Below are 15,801 nucleotides of genomic sequence, written 5' to 3' on the forward strand. Positions count from 1 at the left end.
CTAGTATTGTGTGAGAGACCAGTTGTTAGAAATGATAGGCAAGTACTGGGAATGGCATTAGTAAGATAAATATGGTCAATTTCAAATATTCTATTTGTTTCATTTACTGTTAACATGTCTTGTAAACTAGGACCCATACTGTCATAGATGGTACTAGGACCCATACTGTCATATATGTCATAGATGGTACTAGGACCCATAATGTCATATATGGTATTTCCCATGTCTTTACTTTCAAAGCCTTAACTGTAGTATTACTTTGTAGAATAGTAAATAGTTCAATAACACTCTCAGCTGTGTCTAGTGTTAGTTCAAGTTGTTGTAGATTAGGATGACATTGAATAATAGAGGTAGTGGGACTGAGTATATTCTATATGATCTAGTATAAGACAATGTAGTCCTTTTGATATGTTGAGGAAATAATGATGTCTGTTCACAATCCAACCATCGTAATTTGCTCTCCAAAGCAATAAGTGATGTGTTCACTATATCCAGTGATAAGACATTAGGTATGTTCAGTTTTTAAGAGCTTGTATTGTGTGATTGTCTCTTACTAGTTTATCATAAATCTCTTTGCTTGAATATCTTCTGTCCATTCTAGATCATCACATTTGAGTGAAAATGTTTGAATTGATTTGTTTCTTGTTATTCCTTTAATCACACTGCAGACTGTATTAGCAATATCACTAGAGAGATTCGGTATACCACTAACATAACTTCTAATATCTAGTACTAGTTCTTGTAGTTGCTGTTGATATATAAACTTTCCTCCAATTCAGATAAAATCCTCTTGTCTATCTGTATATAGTCTTCTTCATCTTTTAGATGTTTCCATATATTATTTTAAAGTGTAGTATTTTTAGATTTTGTAGTTTTATTAAGTGCAGTAGTACAAGAGTAACATCAGATATATCCTTGTGGTGTAGGTGACTTTAATATAATATAACACTCTTGAAGATTGTGAGAGAATGATGATTGAAATATTTCACAAATAACTTAATAGCCTTTTGGTTATTATCTACAAACCACACCTCTATCTCTAGTCTTTTACACTTAACATTGTTTCATCAATGTATTAGTAAGGAGTTGTACTTTCTGTCCAATTAGAAATCCCAGGTCCAAATAATTCCATGTTATGTTAGAGTTCTTTAAGAAAAATCCACACACAGTATATCAAATAGTGATGATCTTAGTCTATGGAGGCATAGTGAGTGGGTTCATCATTGATTGTGATAATGTTTGACATAATTTGGTGTTCTGTGATTCATATAACAGTTGAAAGACAATGCCATCCCATTCATCAGAGAGAAGAGAAGAAATGTGTGGCCTAACAGTTGTTGAATTCTGATTGAAATGGGAGTAGTAACACTTCTCAAATCCAAACAATGGTCTCCTTTTACATTGTAGGTCAAGTTCTTTGTTAAAATATTGTTGATAGCTTTCAATCTTCAAGGGTGAGTTAGACCTGCTACAAACATCAGACACATTCTAAAGTGATCATTATCAAAATGTTCTGAAAACACTTCCACTGTCTTCTCATATTTAGCTATCCACCATGCTGCTAGAAATTCCTGGATACTCAGGTGAAGAAATTGATACCTCTCCTCAATACCTACATTAAATGTTGTCATTAGTCCAAGATAACCTTCCTTCTCTAATTGATCAAGAGAACTGACAGAGTTGAATTGAAGAAAAATGTCATTTTCTTTCAAACTGAGGTAAGTAAAGTGACTGAGGTAAGCAAGTGGGTGGAGCATCATCAACAGTACATTCACCTTAACAAGGAGAGAAATGTAACTTATGTAATAGTCGTTGAGTTTTTCAAGACATAAAGTCACTTAGGTGGAGCTGAGGTGATTATGGAGTGTAATTTGATAGTAAGTATCTATATTGTAACTTGTTTATAGAATCTTATAATTGGTATGTAGGTATTGTTATGTAAAACTCTTAGACATTATATGTTGTATGTGGGATTTGTTAGGGAGTTATCTCACAGCATTAATAGATTAGAGTAACTCCAACCTTTATAATTAGTAGGTTTATCACCTAGGAGAGATATTAGATCTAGAGTCCACCCATAAGACTGTTGCAGTAACAACAAACAACATTGTACTTACTTGTAGCATTCACTTGCTGGTATATATCCTTATCTAGGGCAATGTTTCTTAATAGTGGTCCCTTAACAAGATCTATTATTGTCTTCCAACTGACAGGATTAGCTTGACTATCCAACTCTATCCATTTCTGGAGTACATGATCAAGTCTTGTTTGATTAGATATGTTAGACTCAGCCAAGCCCTGAAGGTCATTATATTCCACTCCAAGACCATTACCAATACTACGCCATGATGAATTAATAGGAGCTAGTGTTTCTAGAACATCCTTTTTTGAAGGCTTTTTAACTAAAAAAAATTAGAGAAAGGACATTTTAAAAGGTTGCAAAATTATATATATTAAATAACTTACATAAAAAGGATACAGGAAACGCAAAATGGCAGGAAGTGCAGACACCCCATCCAATTTTCACACCTCACTAATCTAATTAAATGTACCCATAGTTAGCGGAATCTAGTGGATATTTAACCGACAGAGTGAACCATTGTTGATATCACACATTAATTTTTTAGTTAATAAGTTTATGAGCCGCCCACTCATTAATAATGGCTGACTTGGTTTAGCATTTGTTGATCAAATTAATAGCACTACAAAAAAACTAAATGAAATCACTACTATACTAATAATGTTAAATATGAGTTCAGTTCATTCAGCATTTCTTTTTCTTTTGAAGATGTGGATAATGATGAACAACTTTAACAACTTAGTTATTCTTGTGGCTCTTCCTCTTTTGAATAAAAATTGGCTCTGTAAAGGAGTCTTCTTTTTCAAGCTGACGATCATCATCATCTAAATTTACATTGTTCAGTACAGAACAGTAAGAAGAATACAAAGTAGAAGAAGTTTCATGATGTTGCTCAGTTGCAATCGAAAATGATGGATCCTTCTTGGTGTAACTTGCCTATGATGACATTAATGATGACATCATATGACATCATAGGGTTAATAATGGTGTGTGATGGGATTGTAGATAATACTAGGTAATACTGGTATTCTAGGTAATATTGGTATTGTAGGAATACTGGTACTATGTAGGTATTGTTATGTAAAACTCTTAGACATTATATGTTGTACGTGGATTTGTTAGGGAGTTATCTCACAGCATTAATAGATTAGAGTAACTCACCCTTTATAATTAGTTAGGTTTATCACCTAGGAGAGATATTAGATCTAGAGTCCACCCATAAGACTGTTGCAGTAACAACAAACTACATTGTACTTACTTGTAGCATTCACTTGTATCAGGTACTGGTATATATCCTTAGCTAGGCAATGTTCTTAATAAGTGGTCCGTTTAACAACATCTATTATTGTCTTCCAACTGACAGGATTAGCTTGACTATCCAACTCTATCCATTTCTGGAGTACATGATCAAGTCTTGTTTGATTAGATATGTTAGACTCATCCAAGCCCTGAAGGTCATTATATTCCACTCCAAGACCATTACCAATACTACGCCATGATGTATTAATAGGAGCTAGTTGTTCTAGAACATCTTTTTGAAGGCTTTTCAACTAAAAATATTCAGAGAAAGGACATTTTAAAAGGTTGTTAAATTAATATAACTCACATAATATAGGAAAATCATTGAATTCCTCAGTATATGTATCATTTCCTACTACTTGCTCTTGACTACCTGTATAATTAATATCTATAATTATAGTACATTTTATAATCATGTGATATGTAGATACAATCACATGATAACTAGTACACAATTTTGACATGTTAAGTTATATTATTTTCAACATCAGACCTTTAGTTATTGAATAATTGAAGAATGATCTTCAGTCTCTTTGGGTCTTTTAAATACTGGAGTAGATAAGGGAGAATCTTCAATATCTTTAGATCTTTTCATCAGATGACATACTACAGTAAATATGAAAATGAATATGTGTATTAAATGAATAAATATACCTTCATTCTTAATATCTAGTGTCTTCTCATTTTAACAGCTATATCCTTATCTCCACAGTCCTCAATAGCTGAGATAAGTTCTTCCAAGAGGGGTCAGTACTGTTTATAATCCACCATTGTAAACCTTCCTCTAAAGCAAAGTGGTAGTCTTGATCACTGCTGACCATTGTCTTGAGTCTTCTCCTCTCCTCCAGTGATACACCTAGTAGACTAGTGAGTTCAGTCCATTTATCTTTAACAACAAAACCACTCTTAACAAGAAGTATTAGAGCATTACTTGCTGTCAATTCTATTGAAGTAAATGAGACATAGTCCCTGTATCAGTTATATGTTTTAATATTTACCAGTTTTAGGTCCAGGATGAGTTCAATATCACCTGATAAAATGAGGAGAAGTAAGAGAAATAAAACTAGAGAGAAGGTTAGGTTACCACCACCCTCATCTGACCATAGTGACTCCACCCATCCTGAGATATCAGTAATAGTTCCCTTTTTTAGTAGTATATGGTATCTGATGACAATACCATAATCCAATATTAACTCTCCATTGTGTGGTATCTATCATTATTAGAAGATATAGCAAATAAACTAATACATAAATAGCAACTGTTAAGATCCACCCACTTTGTTAAGATTAGAGTATAATAATATTCATTAATAATACTGACCTCAATGTTATACTCATGAATATTAGTTGTAGTTAAATAGAATTCACTTACCACATAAATGGAATTAGAATCTGCACATTGCATGACATGTACCAGTTAGATGTGTGTATATATACATAGTAATATATCATTAGTAATATGACATAGCAATGTAGACAAGTTGTCTCAAGTTGTCATTAAATATCTATCTATCATTTCTATAATTATAGTGTTATAACATATACTGTTTAATATGATGTATGTTCTTTGATATCTACAGAGATAGAACAGTTTATATACAATTCTCAAAACATCAAGAACTAAAAACAGCCACAGTAAGTCATCTAGAAAAGTTAATTGAATTGAGATTACTTTAATTGTGTTTGTTAGCCAGGAGCAACCTCAATGGGTGGAGCTAGTCCAGGTTATGGTGGTTCTTCTCCTCAATCTATCAGTATGATTGGGATAGGAGCTATGCAACAGGGTCAACCTAACTCCATTTTAAAAGTTATTATTGAGAACATGTTATATCCTATTACCATTGATGTCCTTCATCAAGTGAGTGTGTAGATTTTGTGGGTGGAGTCATTACAAGTCATGTTAACGTTGTTTGGATTTTTGTCAAATATGGTGATGTTCTAAAAATAGTAACATTCATGAAAAATGGTAATAGAAATTTTTATGTAATTGAAGTGTTGTTTATGTTGTGATGTTTATAGGTCAGTTTCATGCACTCATTCAATATCCAATGAATAATTGCTGCTAATGCTAAAACTGTGAGTCATTCACTAACTACAAGCTAACATACTGTGTTTGTCTCTTTAGGCACTTGATGGTCAAAATATCTATAATGGTTGTTGTACATTACACATTGATTACTCTAAAATTGTCTAATCTTACTGTCAAATATAACAATGAGAATACTAGGTAAGTAGACTTGTCTTTATTGAATTAAATAGCAACTATTTGTATAGAGACTTTACTCATCCTGATCTACTAGCTGGAGACCAAGAGACTGTGTCACTCCTGACCTCTCAGCATATGGTATATTAGTATATGTGTGTGTGTGTGTGTGTTTGTGTATCTATATATGTCTGTATCTAGGTCTTCATCCTGCTCTACTTCGATCTCCAGGTAGTAAGTTATTTATTTTATTAGATATAGAATGTTTTGTTTAGCATTTTCTCCACTTTGTGCTGCTCTTATTGCTCTGGGTACTCAAGGAGGATAGACAAATAAACAGATTGATGGATAGATTAAATAATAAATTAATATCAGATAATTAAATGATATATTTGATATAAAACAGTGTCCTCCTATGTAAGTGTATTATATCAAAACATCTATTAACATAATTGAAGTTGTACATGTGGATAATTAACTTAATATTTCAAATCCATTGTTTAGATAATCAAATAAAATACAATGATACTATATATTTAAAATCTTTATCAGCTCACAATTCATACACAATGTAATGTTTACAGTATAAATTATTAATGTTTAATATTTAATTATTACTTTAAATCATATTATAAGAGGAACAAACAAGTAAATAAAAAACATTTTCTAAAAATAAAGTAAATATAGAGATAATTAATATTTATTCCATTACAAATAATACAAACAAGATAATAATAATAACAGTTGTATTATATCTACATAATAGTACAGGTATAATAAACAAACAAAGGATGTTTACTAATTAAAAAGTATAGATCTAAAGTCACTTTATTAATATCAGTTATATTATGTCCCTGTACTATTATAGTAATGATAATATAATTGACATTACTACTATTTTGTTTGTATTCATTGTATGTAGATCATATTATTAATACATGAGGTAGCTCAGTTATATTTAACACAGGTCTATTATTGGTAGAGGTTTCAATGGCTGTACTTGTCATATATTTATATAAAATTAGTGCTATGTTTTATACTAAGATGCAATAAAAAGTAGATACCATCGATAATAAGAGTTTATTAGAGTTTATTAAAAAATGAAAAAATACTTCAATAGTATTAAGCATGTGTTAGTTATATTGTATTTGAAATTGACAACTTCAATTTATAAACCAGCTACTCCTTGTATCACTGTTAGTAATGGTTTGTGTTATAGCTATCAGAATGTCATTACAAGAAGCTCAATCTGGTCAGTCTTCTGCCTCAATAATGTATCCAACTTTCTCTTCTCAGATAGAACCCACAAAACCAGGTAATATATGTACTCTGATATATTTGTATTATAATAATGCTATATATTTAGTCCTCTGCTCGTAAGGTGAGAGCTATCTATGACTTTGAAGCAGCTGAAGATAATGAGCTGTCATTTAAAGCTGGAGAGATTATCACAGTACTGGATGATAGGTATGTAAGTATTCCTTGTTTATTAGTGTATACTTTATACAGTGATGAGAATTGGTGGAAAGGTCAAACTCAACTTGGTACTGGACTATTTCCAGCTAATTTTGTATCACCTAACCTTGATGCTACTCCTGAACCAGGTAAACCACACCCACTTTTACCAGTCATATATTAAGTTATTATTATAGTACGAGGTCAACAGAAGACAAGTACTACAACTGGAACAGTGAGTGTGGCTACAGGAGGTGGAGCTAAAAAAGACAATGAGACTCAAGTGAACCTGTTGTTAGAAATGTTAAAGACAGCAGATATTACTACTGATAATGAGGAAGAACTAAAAACTCTCAATGGACTAGAAGGTAGGGAACTACTTTGTTAACTAACTATAGTACATTTATATATGTACCTGTGTTAATAATGTTGAAAGTAGGAACCTACTTTGTTAACTAACTATAGTACGTTTAATATATGTACCTGTGTTAATAACATAGAAAGTAGGGAACTACTTTGTTAACTAACTATAGTACATTTAATATATGTACCTGTGTTAATAATGTTGAAAGTAGGAACCTACTTTGTTAACTAACTATAGTACGTTTAATATATGTACCTGTGTTAATAACATAGAAAGTAGGGAACTACTTTGTTAACTAACTATAGTACATTTAATATATGTAACTGTGTTAATAAAGTAATAAAATTTCAACTGTTATAACTGAATGCAAAGAAATGAAACCACTTGCTGAAACTAACTATTAATGACTTGGAAAAGTAAACCTAAATGATCATTAGGGGTTAAAAATGGATGTACATTTTTATCTTTTATTAGACAACTTGATGATATGAATGAAGTTAGTCAAAAACTACAAGAGACATTTGCTCTCTACAGAGGTAAACCACACCATTTTAGTAACCACTGTTTAATGCCTTATTAGGCTATTGCAAGAGGGACCACAACTAGCTCATAAAGCTCAAGCTCCACCCCCTAATGTTGAAGGGACACACCCACCTCCTTATCAGTCTGGTACTCAATACGCTAATGAATCTACTGGTAATTACTTTGCCCCACCTCCTCCTGACATCACTGGAACTTATCGTGGAGCATATTCTCAACCAGCAACTATGCTCTCCTTATGGTCCACCCACTCATGGTTTTATGCACCCACCTCCATCTTTGGGACAGTATGCACCACATCTTGTTCCTCCACCTCAGTCAACTCCTGTTACCATAGAAACAGTGAGGTAAGGTATCTGTCATCTCAATCTATGATCTTATCAATTCCTCTTTGAAAGAGGAGGTAGTCCTCAATTAATACATCATCAACTGACTCCACCTACTAACAACTCTTTGTGGATGACCCAACCCCCTTTAGCCACACCCACAGCTATGTACCAACAGCCAGTACATCAACCTCTCATTTGATTTAGTAACTATATACATAGGCATAGGAGAGGGGGCTGGAGGTGCTCAGGCACCCCCAATAATTTGGTGAGGGGTGCAGAGCACCCCCAATATAATTATTCTTCAGGTGAATTCACGTTGCCAAAGCACCAAGTTAACAGCTTTGCAATGTAACAATATACACCTATACATGTAAATGTTCTGTGGTTTACAAGATGCTTGTAAAATTCAACTACAAAATACATTGTAAATAGTGTGACTCAGCTGCCAGTGCTCAGTTTTAGTTAACTCCTTAGCTTAGTCACCAGCAGCTGCAAAAGCAATGGCTAAAAGACTTAGACAAGCAAATCTTTTTGAAACTCTTGCCAAGAAGCGTGCAACTGATGAGATCGAGCCAAGTGCTTTGCTGGAGGAATTGCCTGTGAGTGGGGAACTTTGTGATGATGAATCTGATGATATAACTGACTCTCTTGATATAAAGAGCATTGCTAAAGAGTTTATAGCTACTAACGAAGAACGTAGAGCTCATTTTGGAACATTTTAACAAACCACATGCATTTACACCTGTCATACACAAGTATTATACATTTAACTATTATTGTTTACGTTTAAATGTTTTCTGCATGCACATAATTGTTTAATTAGTAAAATATAAGCATTATAATTATAGTTGCTTTTACAGCAGTTACACTGCTTACAATGAGAAATAAAGCAAGATGCAATTAATTAGGTAAGTAAAGCTTATAATTATGGAACCTCAAATTGTCCTAAAAATAGATAATAACCACACTCTGAAAGCTTCAAAATTTCAAAATTTTCCTGGGGGCATAGGACCCTGCGATTACCATACTTCAGTGTTGATGAGCACCCCCAATAATTTTTACCCTCATACCCCTATGATATATAATATATATTACTTTCAATTTAAAAGTTAATTATTGCTATTAAGTTTGTCATCAACAATTGCACATAGTTATAATAATAAGGATCTGTTATAGTCAAATACTTACAATATTATAGTGAAATAGTTACATGACTAAATATTTATTATTGATAGAGGTATATAAGTTACTTATATACCTCTACCAATAATAAATATTTAGTCATGTAACTATTTCACCTCATCTACCTGACTTTTACCATAAAACTCTGTCACATGTTTCTGTGTAATACTATGTATAATATTGGTCATAATACTTTTTTGTTCTAAATGCGATATACTTAATCTATGTCTATGTGATTAGAAATCACCCTCATAGCAAAACCTCAAGGTTGGAAAGTCTGTATAAGCTGTAGATTCACATGTAATGGTTTAGGGTAAAGTGCCATGTCTAAATGGCAAATATAATTTCATTTATATTTTAAAAATATAAAGTTTATCAATAAAATTTAATTAAAACTGAAATTGGTACATTAAATGATAAGTATATTTAAAATACTTTTTAATAAAGAGTTTTTTAAAGCTATCACTGGCAAGATGTGAGTCGATGCAGGTAGTAGAATACATCATGATAGCTGTCTCCTGTATTCCTGTATACATGCATGCATATTGTAATAATTTGACTTAAGAGCGCTAAACTGTCTAGTTTGGAAGTTCCTAATAAAAATATTGTACCTTATATCTCATATAGACATTGCCTTACAACTACAGTTCTTTCTAGTAACTATCTGTAGAATACTAAAAGTATTGTGATATATTTTATGAACACTTTTAATTAGTTGTTACTGAGATATCAATTAAAAATCAATTAATGTTGATCACGCGTGTAGTATTTTCCCGCCAAATTTGTCTCAATATTGGTATGGTATTTGCCGCCAAATTTGTCACAAGTTTTTGGTGACTGGTTGTCAAATTGAAGCATGACAGGATCTCTTATGATATAAATAGGGCTCCATTTTGCAAGTTTATAGTATAAGGTGAGTTTTTCTCCATCCATCATCTCTCATCGACTTTTCAGTTGTTACAAGTGCTCTTCTTTCTCCCTCTATGTTCTCTAGGACCACTTCGTCGTTGGATCATCTCGTACTTCGACTCGTCGCTGGATCATCTTTTCTTTTCATTTTTGTCATCCTTATCTGTTTCTTTTCTTCTTTCTTAACTTTTTATTTATTTATTTTTAGTTTTTAATTTTTGTAAAATCACTTTTCTAATAAAAATTGATTTCTTATTTCTAGATCTCTTCGTTTCTACACGACTCAACTTGACTGCGTTCTTGACTGTTCTTCTCTGATGTTCTTGACTGTTCTTCTTCGATGCTCTTGACTGTTCTTCTCTGATGTTCTTGACTGTTCTTCTCTGATGTTTTTTGACTGTTCTTCTCCGATGTTCTCTGGATGAAAAAGATGAGTCGCTCTCCGTGTCATTGGACTCTTTCCTGTCTTCCTTCAAGCCTTCTTTCCTCTTCTTTAATTTTTTTTTTTTTTTTTTTTTGGGCTATTCAGCCCATACACTATACACACACTCATACAAACTCTATTAATCATCTCTCCCCTGCCGCCTGGCGGCCTAAAAAAAATTTTTAAAAATATCCTAGGCCGCCAGGTGGCGGGGGAGAGCTCTGATCTTCTAGAGTGCGTGTGTGTGTGCTGTGTACGTGTGTGTGTTGGTGGTCCTTTTTAACTTCCTCTGTCTCTCTTCACTCTCTATCCATTCATTGTCACTACCAGTTCAGTTATTACTACTCTTTTTTCTTTCCCTGCAGGAGCAGCTCTGTTGAAGAAGGTGAGCTATCTCTCCATCCATCTATCTCTCATTCTTTCTTAGTATTCCAGTTGTTACAAATGACTTTCTTTTTCTTCCTCTATGTTCTCTACTTGTGGACTGACTGGACTTTTGGAGACTTTTCAACTACTGAGACTGTGTTATTTCAAGTTTTTTTTATTTTTTATTTTTTTTTAATTTTGTAACTTTTTCCTCAAAAAAAATATTTCTCTATAATTTGTCAAGTCAATTATTTTGATTTCAAAATCTCAAAATAACTTAAACTTTTTAAAAACTAATTCACTTTAGAATTCAATTTTTTGATGTTTTCTTACAAATCGTTTTACAACTGTTATTCATCTTATTGTACCAATATAGATCATTTTTTAGAACTTAACTTAATTATTATTATTATTAACAATTCTTTAATATTAAAACAATTCTTTAATATTATTATTAACAATTCTTTAATATTATTATTAACAATTAACATCAATTAGCAAAAAGTTCTTAAAAATCTTAGTTTTTGTTGTTCTTGTGAAGCGTGTGGTGATGATATTATTTTCCCGCCATAATGGTGGGTCACACGTTTGCTGTTCCTTGCTAGGCGCGTGCTTACGCCTAAGCAATGTGTTCTCATTAGCAATGGATTCTTTGGAGACTTTTTTGTTTGACTGACTCTCAAGCTTTTCGACTATTTTGTTTGACTGGACTCTCAAGCTTTTCATCAAGAGTTTAATTCTGTTTCAGTGTTTTTTTAAATCAAGTTCTAAACCTTTTACATGATTATTTATATTCTGCTTTTAATCATTGAATTAATATTTATTTATCATTTAACTTGTTTGTTGTTTGTTTAAAAGTTTAGGATTCAGTACTATCACAACATATCAAGAAACTGGAGGAAATATTTATATTTGAAAGCTATAGCAATGTTTTATCATGTTGTTAATACAGTCTTTATTGAAATAAAAAGCCTCACATTCTATCAACTGAACAGTCTTATTGAAACAAAAGCTCACATTCTATCAACTGAACAGTCTTTTAGTTTAGACTTCTTATGTGACTGTTTGTCTCATACAACTGTTGCAACAAGCATTATGACTTTGATATTGTATTCATGTTTGGACTGGTTTGAAATGATTTACTGCCATCTCGATATTTAATGGATTTTTTCAAAATTATAATTTACTGGTAATATACCAATTTTTTGTGCTGATTTATGATTAGTATAACCTCAGTAAGTTTAAAATTACTTTATACTAAATTAAATCATTTTTTAAGTAATAAGACATCATTGTAATAGTTTTCTCTCAGCTTCAAATATACGATATGAAAACCCTCAGCATGGAGTTTCTTTCATAACAGCTCCATTCTTTGTAGTATCTGTAATTAACTACAGGATATGTATTTACAATTGTTGTCTGTGGTATCTTTAGTCCTTGCTACTGTTGGTAAGAAATGGACAAATAAGTTGTTAGAAATGATGGTAGAATGGACGAATGATTTGTGTATGGACAGATATTTGTTAGTATGGATAAATTGTTAGTATAGTTGCTATAGTGATGACTATTGATATTATATTCTCTCTATTTTACTAGTACATTTAGATCATTTGTATGGTATTGTTGTATAGTAAAATGGACACTAATACTGGAGAAGATGGCATGGGTTAATAATAATTATCCATTGTCCATTATCTACACATATCCATCTATCTAAAAAGTAACTCAAATTGATCATTAGGGGTTAAAAATGGATGTACATTTTGTTCTTTATTAGACAACTTGATGATATGAATGAAATTAGTCAAAAACTACAAGAGACATTTGCTCTCTACAGAAGGTACAACCACACCCATTTTAGTAACCACTGTTTAATATCTTATTAGGCTATTACAAAAGGGACCACAACTAGCTCATAAAGCTCAAGCTCACCCCCCTAATGTTGAAGGGACACACCCACCTCCTTATCAGTCTGGTACTCAATACACTAATGAATCTACTGGTAGTTACTTTGCCCCACCTCCTCCTGACATCACTGGAACTTATCATGGAGCATATTCTCAACCTATAAGCTATACTCATCCTTATGGTCCACCCACTCAGGGTTTTATGCACCCACCTCCATCTTTGGGACAATATACACCACATCTTGTTCCTCCAATTCAGTCAACTCCTGTTAACATAGAAACAGTGAGGTAAGGTATCCCTCATCTCAATCTTTGATGTTATCAATTGCTCTTTAGAAGCCTCATCATCAACTGACTCCACCTACTAACAACTATCTTGTGGATGACCCAACCCCCTTTAGCCACACCCACAACTATGTACCAACAGCCAGAACATCAACCTCTCATTTGATTTTGTAACTATATATAATATATATTACTTTCAATTTAAAAGTTAATTATTGCTATTAAGTTTGTCATCAACAATAATTATCACACATTTACAAAATAATAAAGATTTTACAAATACTTACAATCTCAAATTTAAAAATTATAAAAACTCTATTATTGGTAGAGGTTTTGGTGGTTTTTGTTTGTGTATGTCATTTAATGTCTTCTGTTGTGATTTAAGAGTATCCTCTAGGATTGATGATTGTCTGATCTTAATGTATTGAAGTGTGGGAGGAAAAAGACAGTTTGCCAGAAGTGTTGTGTTATCTCTATCTGATTAGATTGAGATGAGTTATCGCTGCATTTTATGGAGAGAAGTCTCATAGTTATATGTGACTCTAACATGTTAGTAATAGATGTAGTCCCTGTTCATAGAACAATGGTGTCATTATTTGTTGTCTCTCTTCACACTAGACACACATGATCGATCTAGTGTGAAGTTCACTTTAAGTTCTGTAAGTTTGTTCTTATGAGAGATAACATTAAATAAAGTTGTTATCTGTTCATAGTTAGTATCTGACAGTGGAATGGATACACTCAACTCATGTAGACTGGTATGTGTGAGAGACCACTTGCTAGAAATGACAGGTAAGTACTGGAAATAGTAACAGTAAAGATTTTAGGTTCAATTTCAAATATTCTATTGTTTTGTTTACTGTTAACATGTCTTGTAAACTAGGACCCATTCTGTCATAGATGGTATAGTTCCATATCTCTACTTTCAAAGCCTTAACTGTAGTATTACTCTGTAGAATAGTAAATAGTTCAATAACACTTTTAGCTGTGTCTAGTGATAGTTGAAGTTGTTGTAGATTAGGATGACATTGAAATAATAGAGGTAGTGGGACTGAGTATTGTCTATATGGTTAGTATAAGACAATGTAGTCCCTTGATATGTTGAGTAAATAATGATGTCTGTTCACAATCCAACCATCGTAATTTGTTCTCCAGAGCACTAAGTGGTGTGTTCACTATATCTGGTGATAAGACAATAGGTATGTTCAGTTTAAGAGCTTGTATTGTGTGATTGTCTCTTACTAGTTTATCATAAATCTCTTTGCTTGGTATATCTTCTGTCCATTCTAGATGATCACATTTGAGTGAAAATGTTTGAATTGATTTGTTTCTTGTTATCTTTAATCACACTGTTGACTGTATTAGCAATATCACTAGAGAGATTCGGTATACATGTACCACTAAAATAAATTCTAATATCTAGTACTAAAATCCTCTTGTCTATCTGTATATAGTCTTCTTCATCTTTTAGATGTTCCCAATATATTATTATAAAGTGTAGTATCTTTAGATGTTGTAGTTTTATTAAGTGCAGTAGTACAAGAGTAACATCAGATATATCTGTGGTGTAGGTGATTCTAATATAATATAACACTCTTGAAGATTGTGAGAGAATGATGACTGAAATAAATTCACAAATAACTTCATAGCCTTTGGTCATTATTTCCAAACCACACCTCTATCTCTAGTCTTTTACAGTTAACATTGTTCATCAATGTATTAGTAAGGAGTTGTAAAGAAAAATCTAAGACACAGTATATCAAATAGTGATGATCTTAGTCTATGGAGGCAAAGTGAGTGGTTCTTTATAGATTGTGATAATATTTGACATAATTTGATGTTCTGTGATTCATATAACAGTTGGAAGACAATACCATCCCATTCATCAGAGAGAAGAGAAGAAATGTGTGGCCTAACAGTTGTTGAATTCTGATTGAAATGGGAGTAGTAACACTTCTCAAATCCAAACAATGGTCTTCTTTTACATTGTAGGTCAAGTTCTTTGTTAAAATATTGTTGATAGCTTCAACTTCAAGGTGAGTTAGACCTGCTACAAACAATCAGACACATTCTAAAGTGATCATTATCAAAATGTTCTGCAAACACTTCCTCTGTCTTCTCATACTTAGCTATCCACCATGCTGCTAGAAATTCCTGGATACTCAGGTGAAGAAATTGATACCTCACCTCAATATCTACAATAAGTAATGTTATCATTTTCTGAATAATATTGGTCTCTGTAGGTGAATAAAATTTTGATGTTAAAGCAAAAGAATCAAGCTTTTATTGAAATGAAGAGATATAGGATTGCGTCGTAACATGGTGAGTGTTTCTCAGCTAGACCAGCTCAAATAAGGTAATAATATATAGTATTAGAGAAGGAAGTACTACTACTATGATAGTATGTGTGTGTAACTACAAAGGTTTTGTTTGTAATGTTGTAGTCAATCTGTACTAC

At 32.4% G+C, this 15,801-nt stretch overlaps 1 protein-coding gene across 1 annotated transcript in view; it reads left to right on the top strand.

Moving 5' to 3' along the window:
• The first annotated feature begins 8,770 nt into the window (after positions 1–8,770).
• The window catches only part of LOC121391145 (polypyrimidine tract-binding protein 2-like), a 50,051-nt gene continuing 43,020 nt past the window's right edge, over positions 8,771–15,801 (top strand). Inside the window, 2 exon segments of the mRNA XM_041522870.1 lie at positions 8,771–8,966; positions 11,151–11,170. Coding sequence (XP_041378804.1) covers positions 8,771–8,966; positions 11,151–11,170 — 216 coding nt within the window.

Source organism: Gigantopelta aegis, unplaced genomic scaffold (genome assembly GCF_016097555.1).
Source record: "Gigantopelta aegis isolate Gae_Host unplaced genomic scaffold, Gae_host_genome ctg1804_pilon_pilon:::debris, whole genome shotgun sequence".
NCBI classification, from domain to species: domain Eukaryota; kingdom Metazoa; phylum Mollusca; class Gastropoda; order Neomphalida; family Peltospiridae; genus Gigantopelta; species Gigantopelta aegis.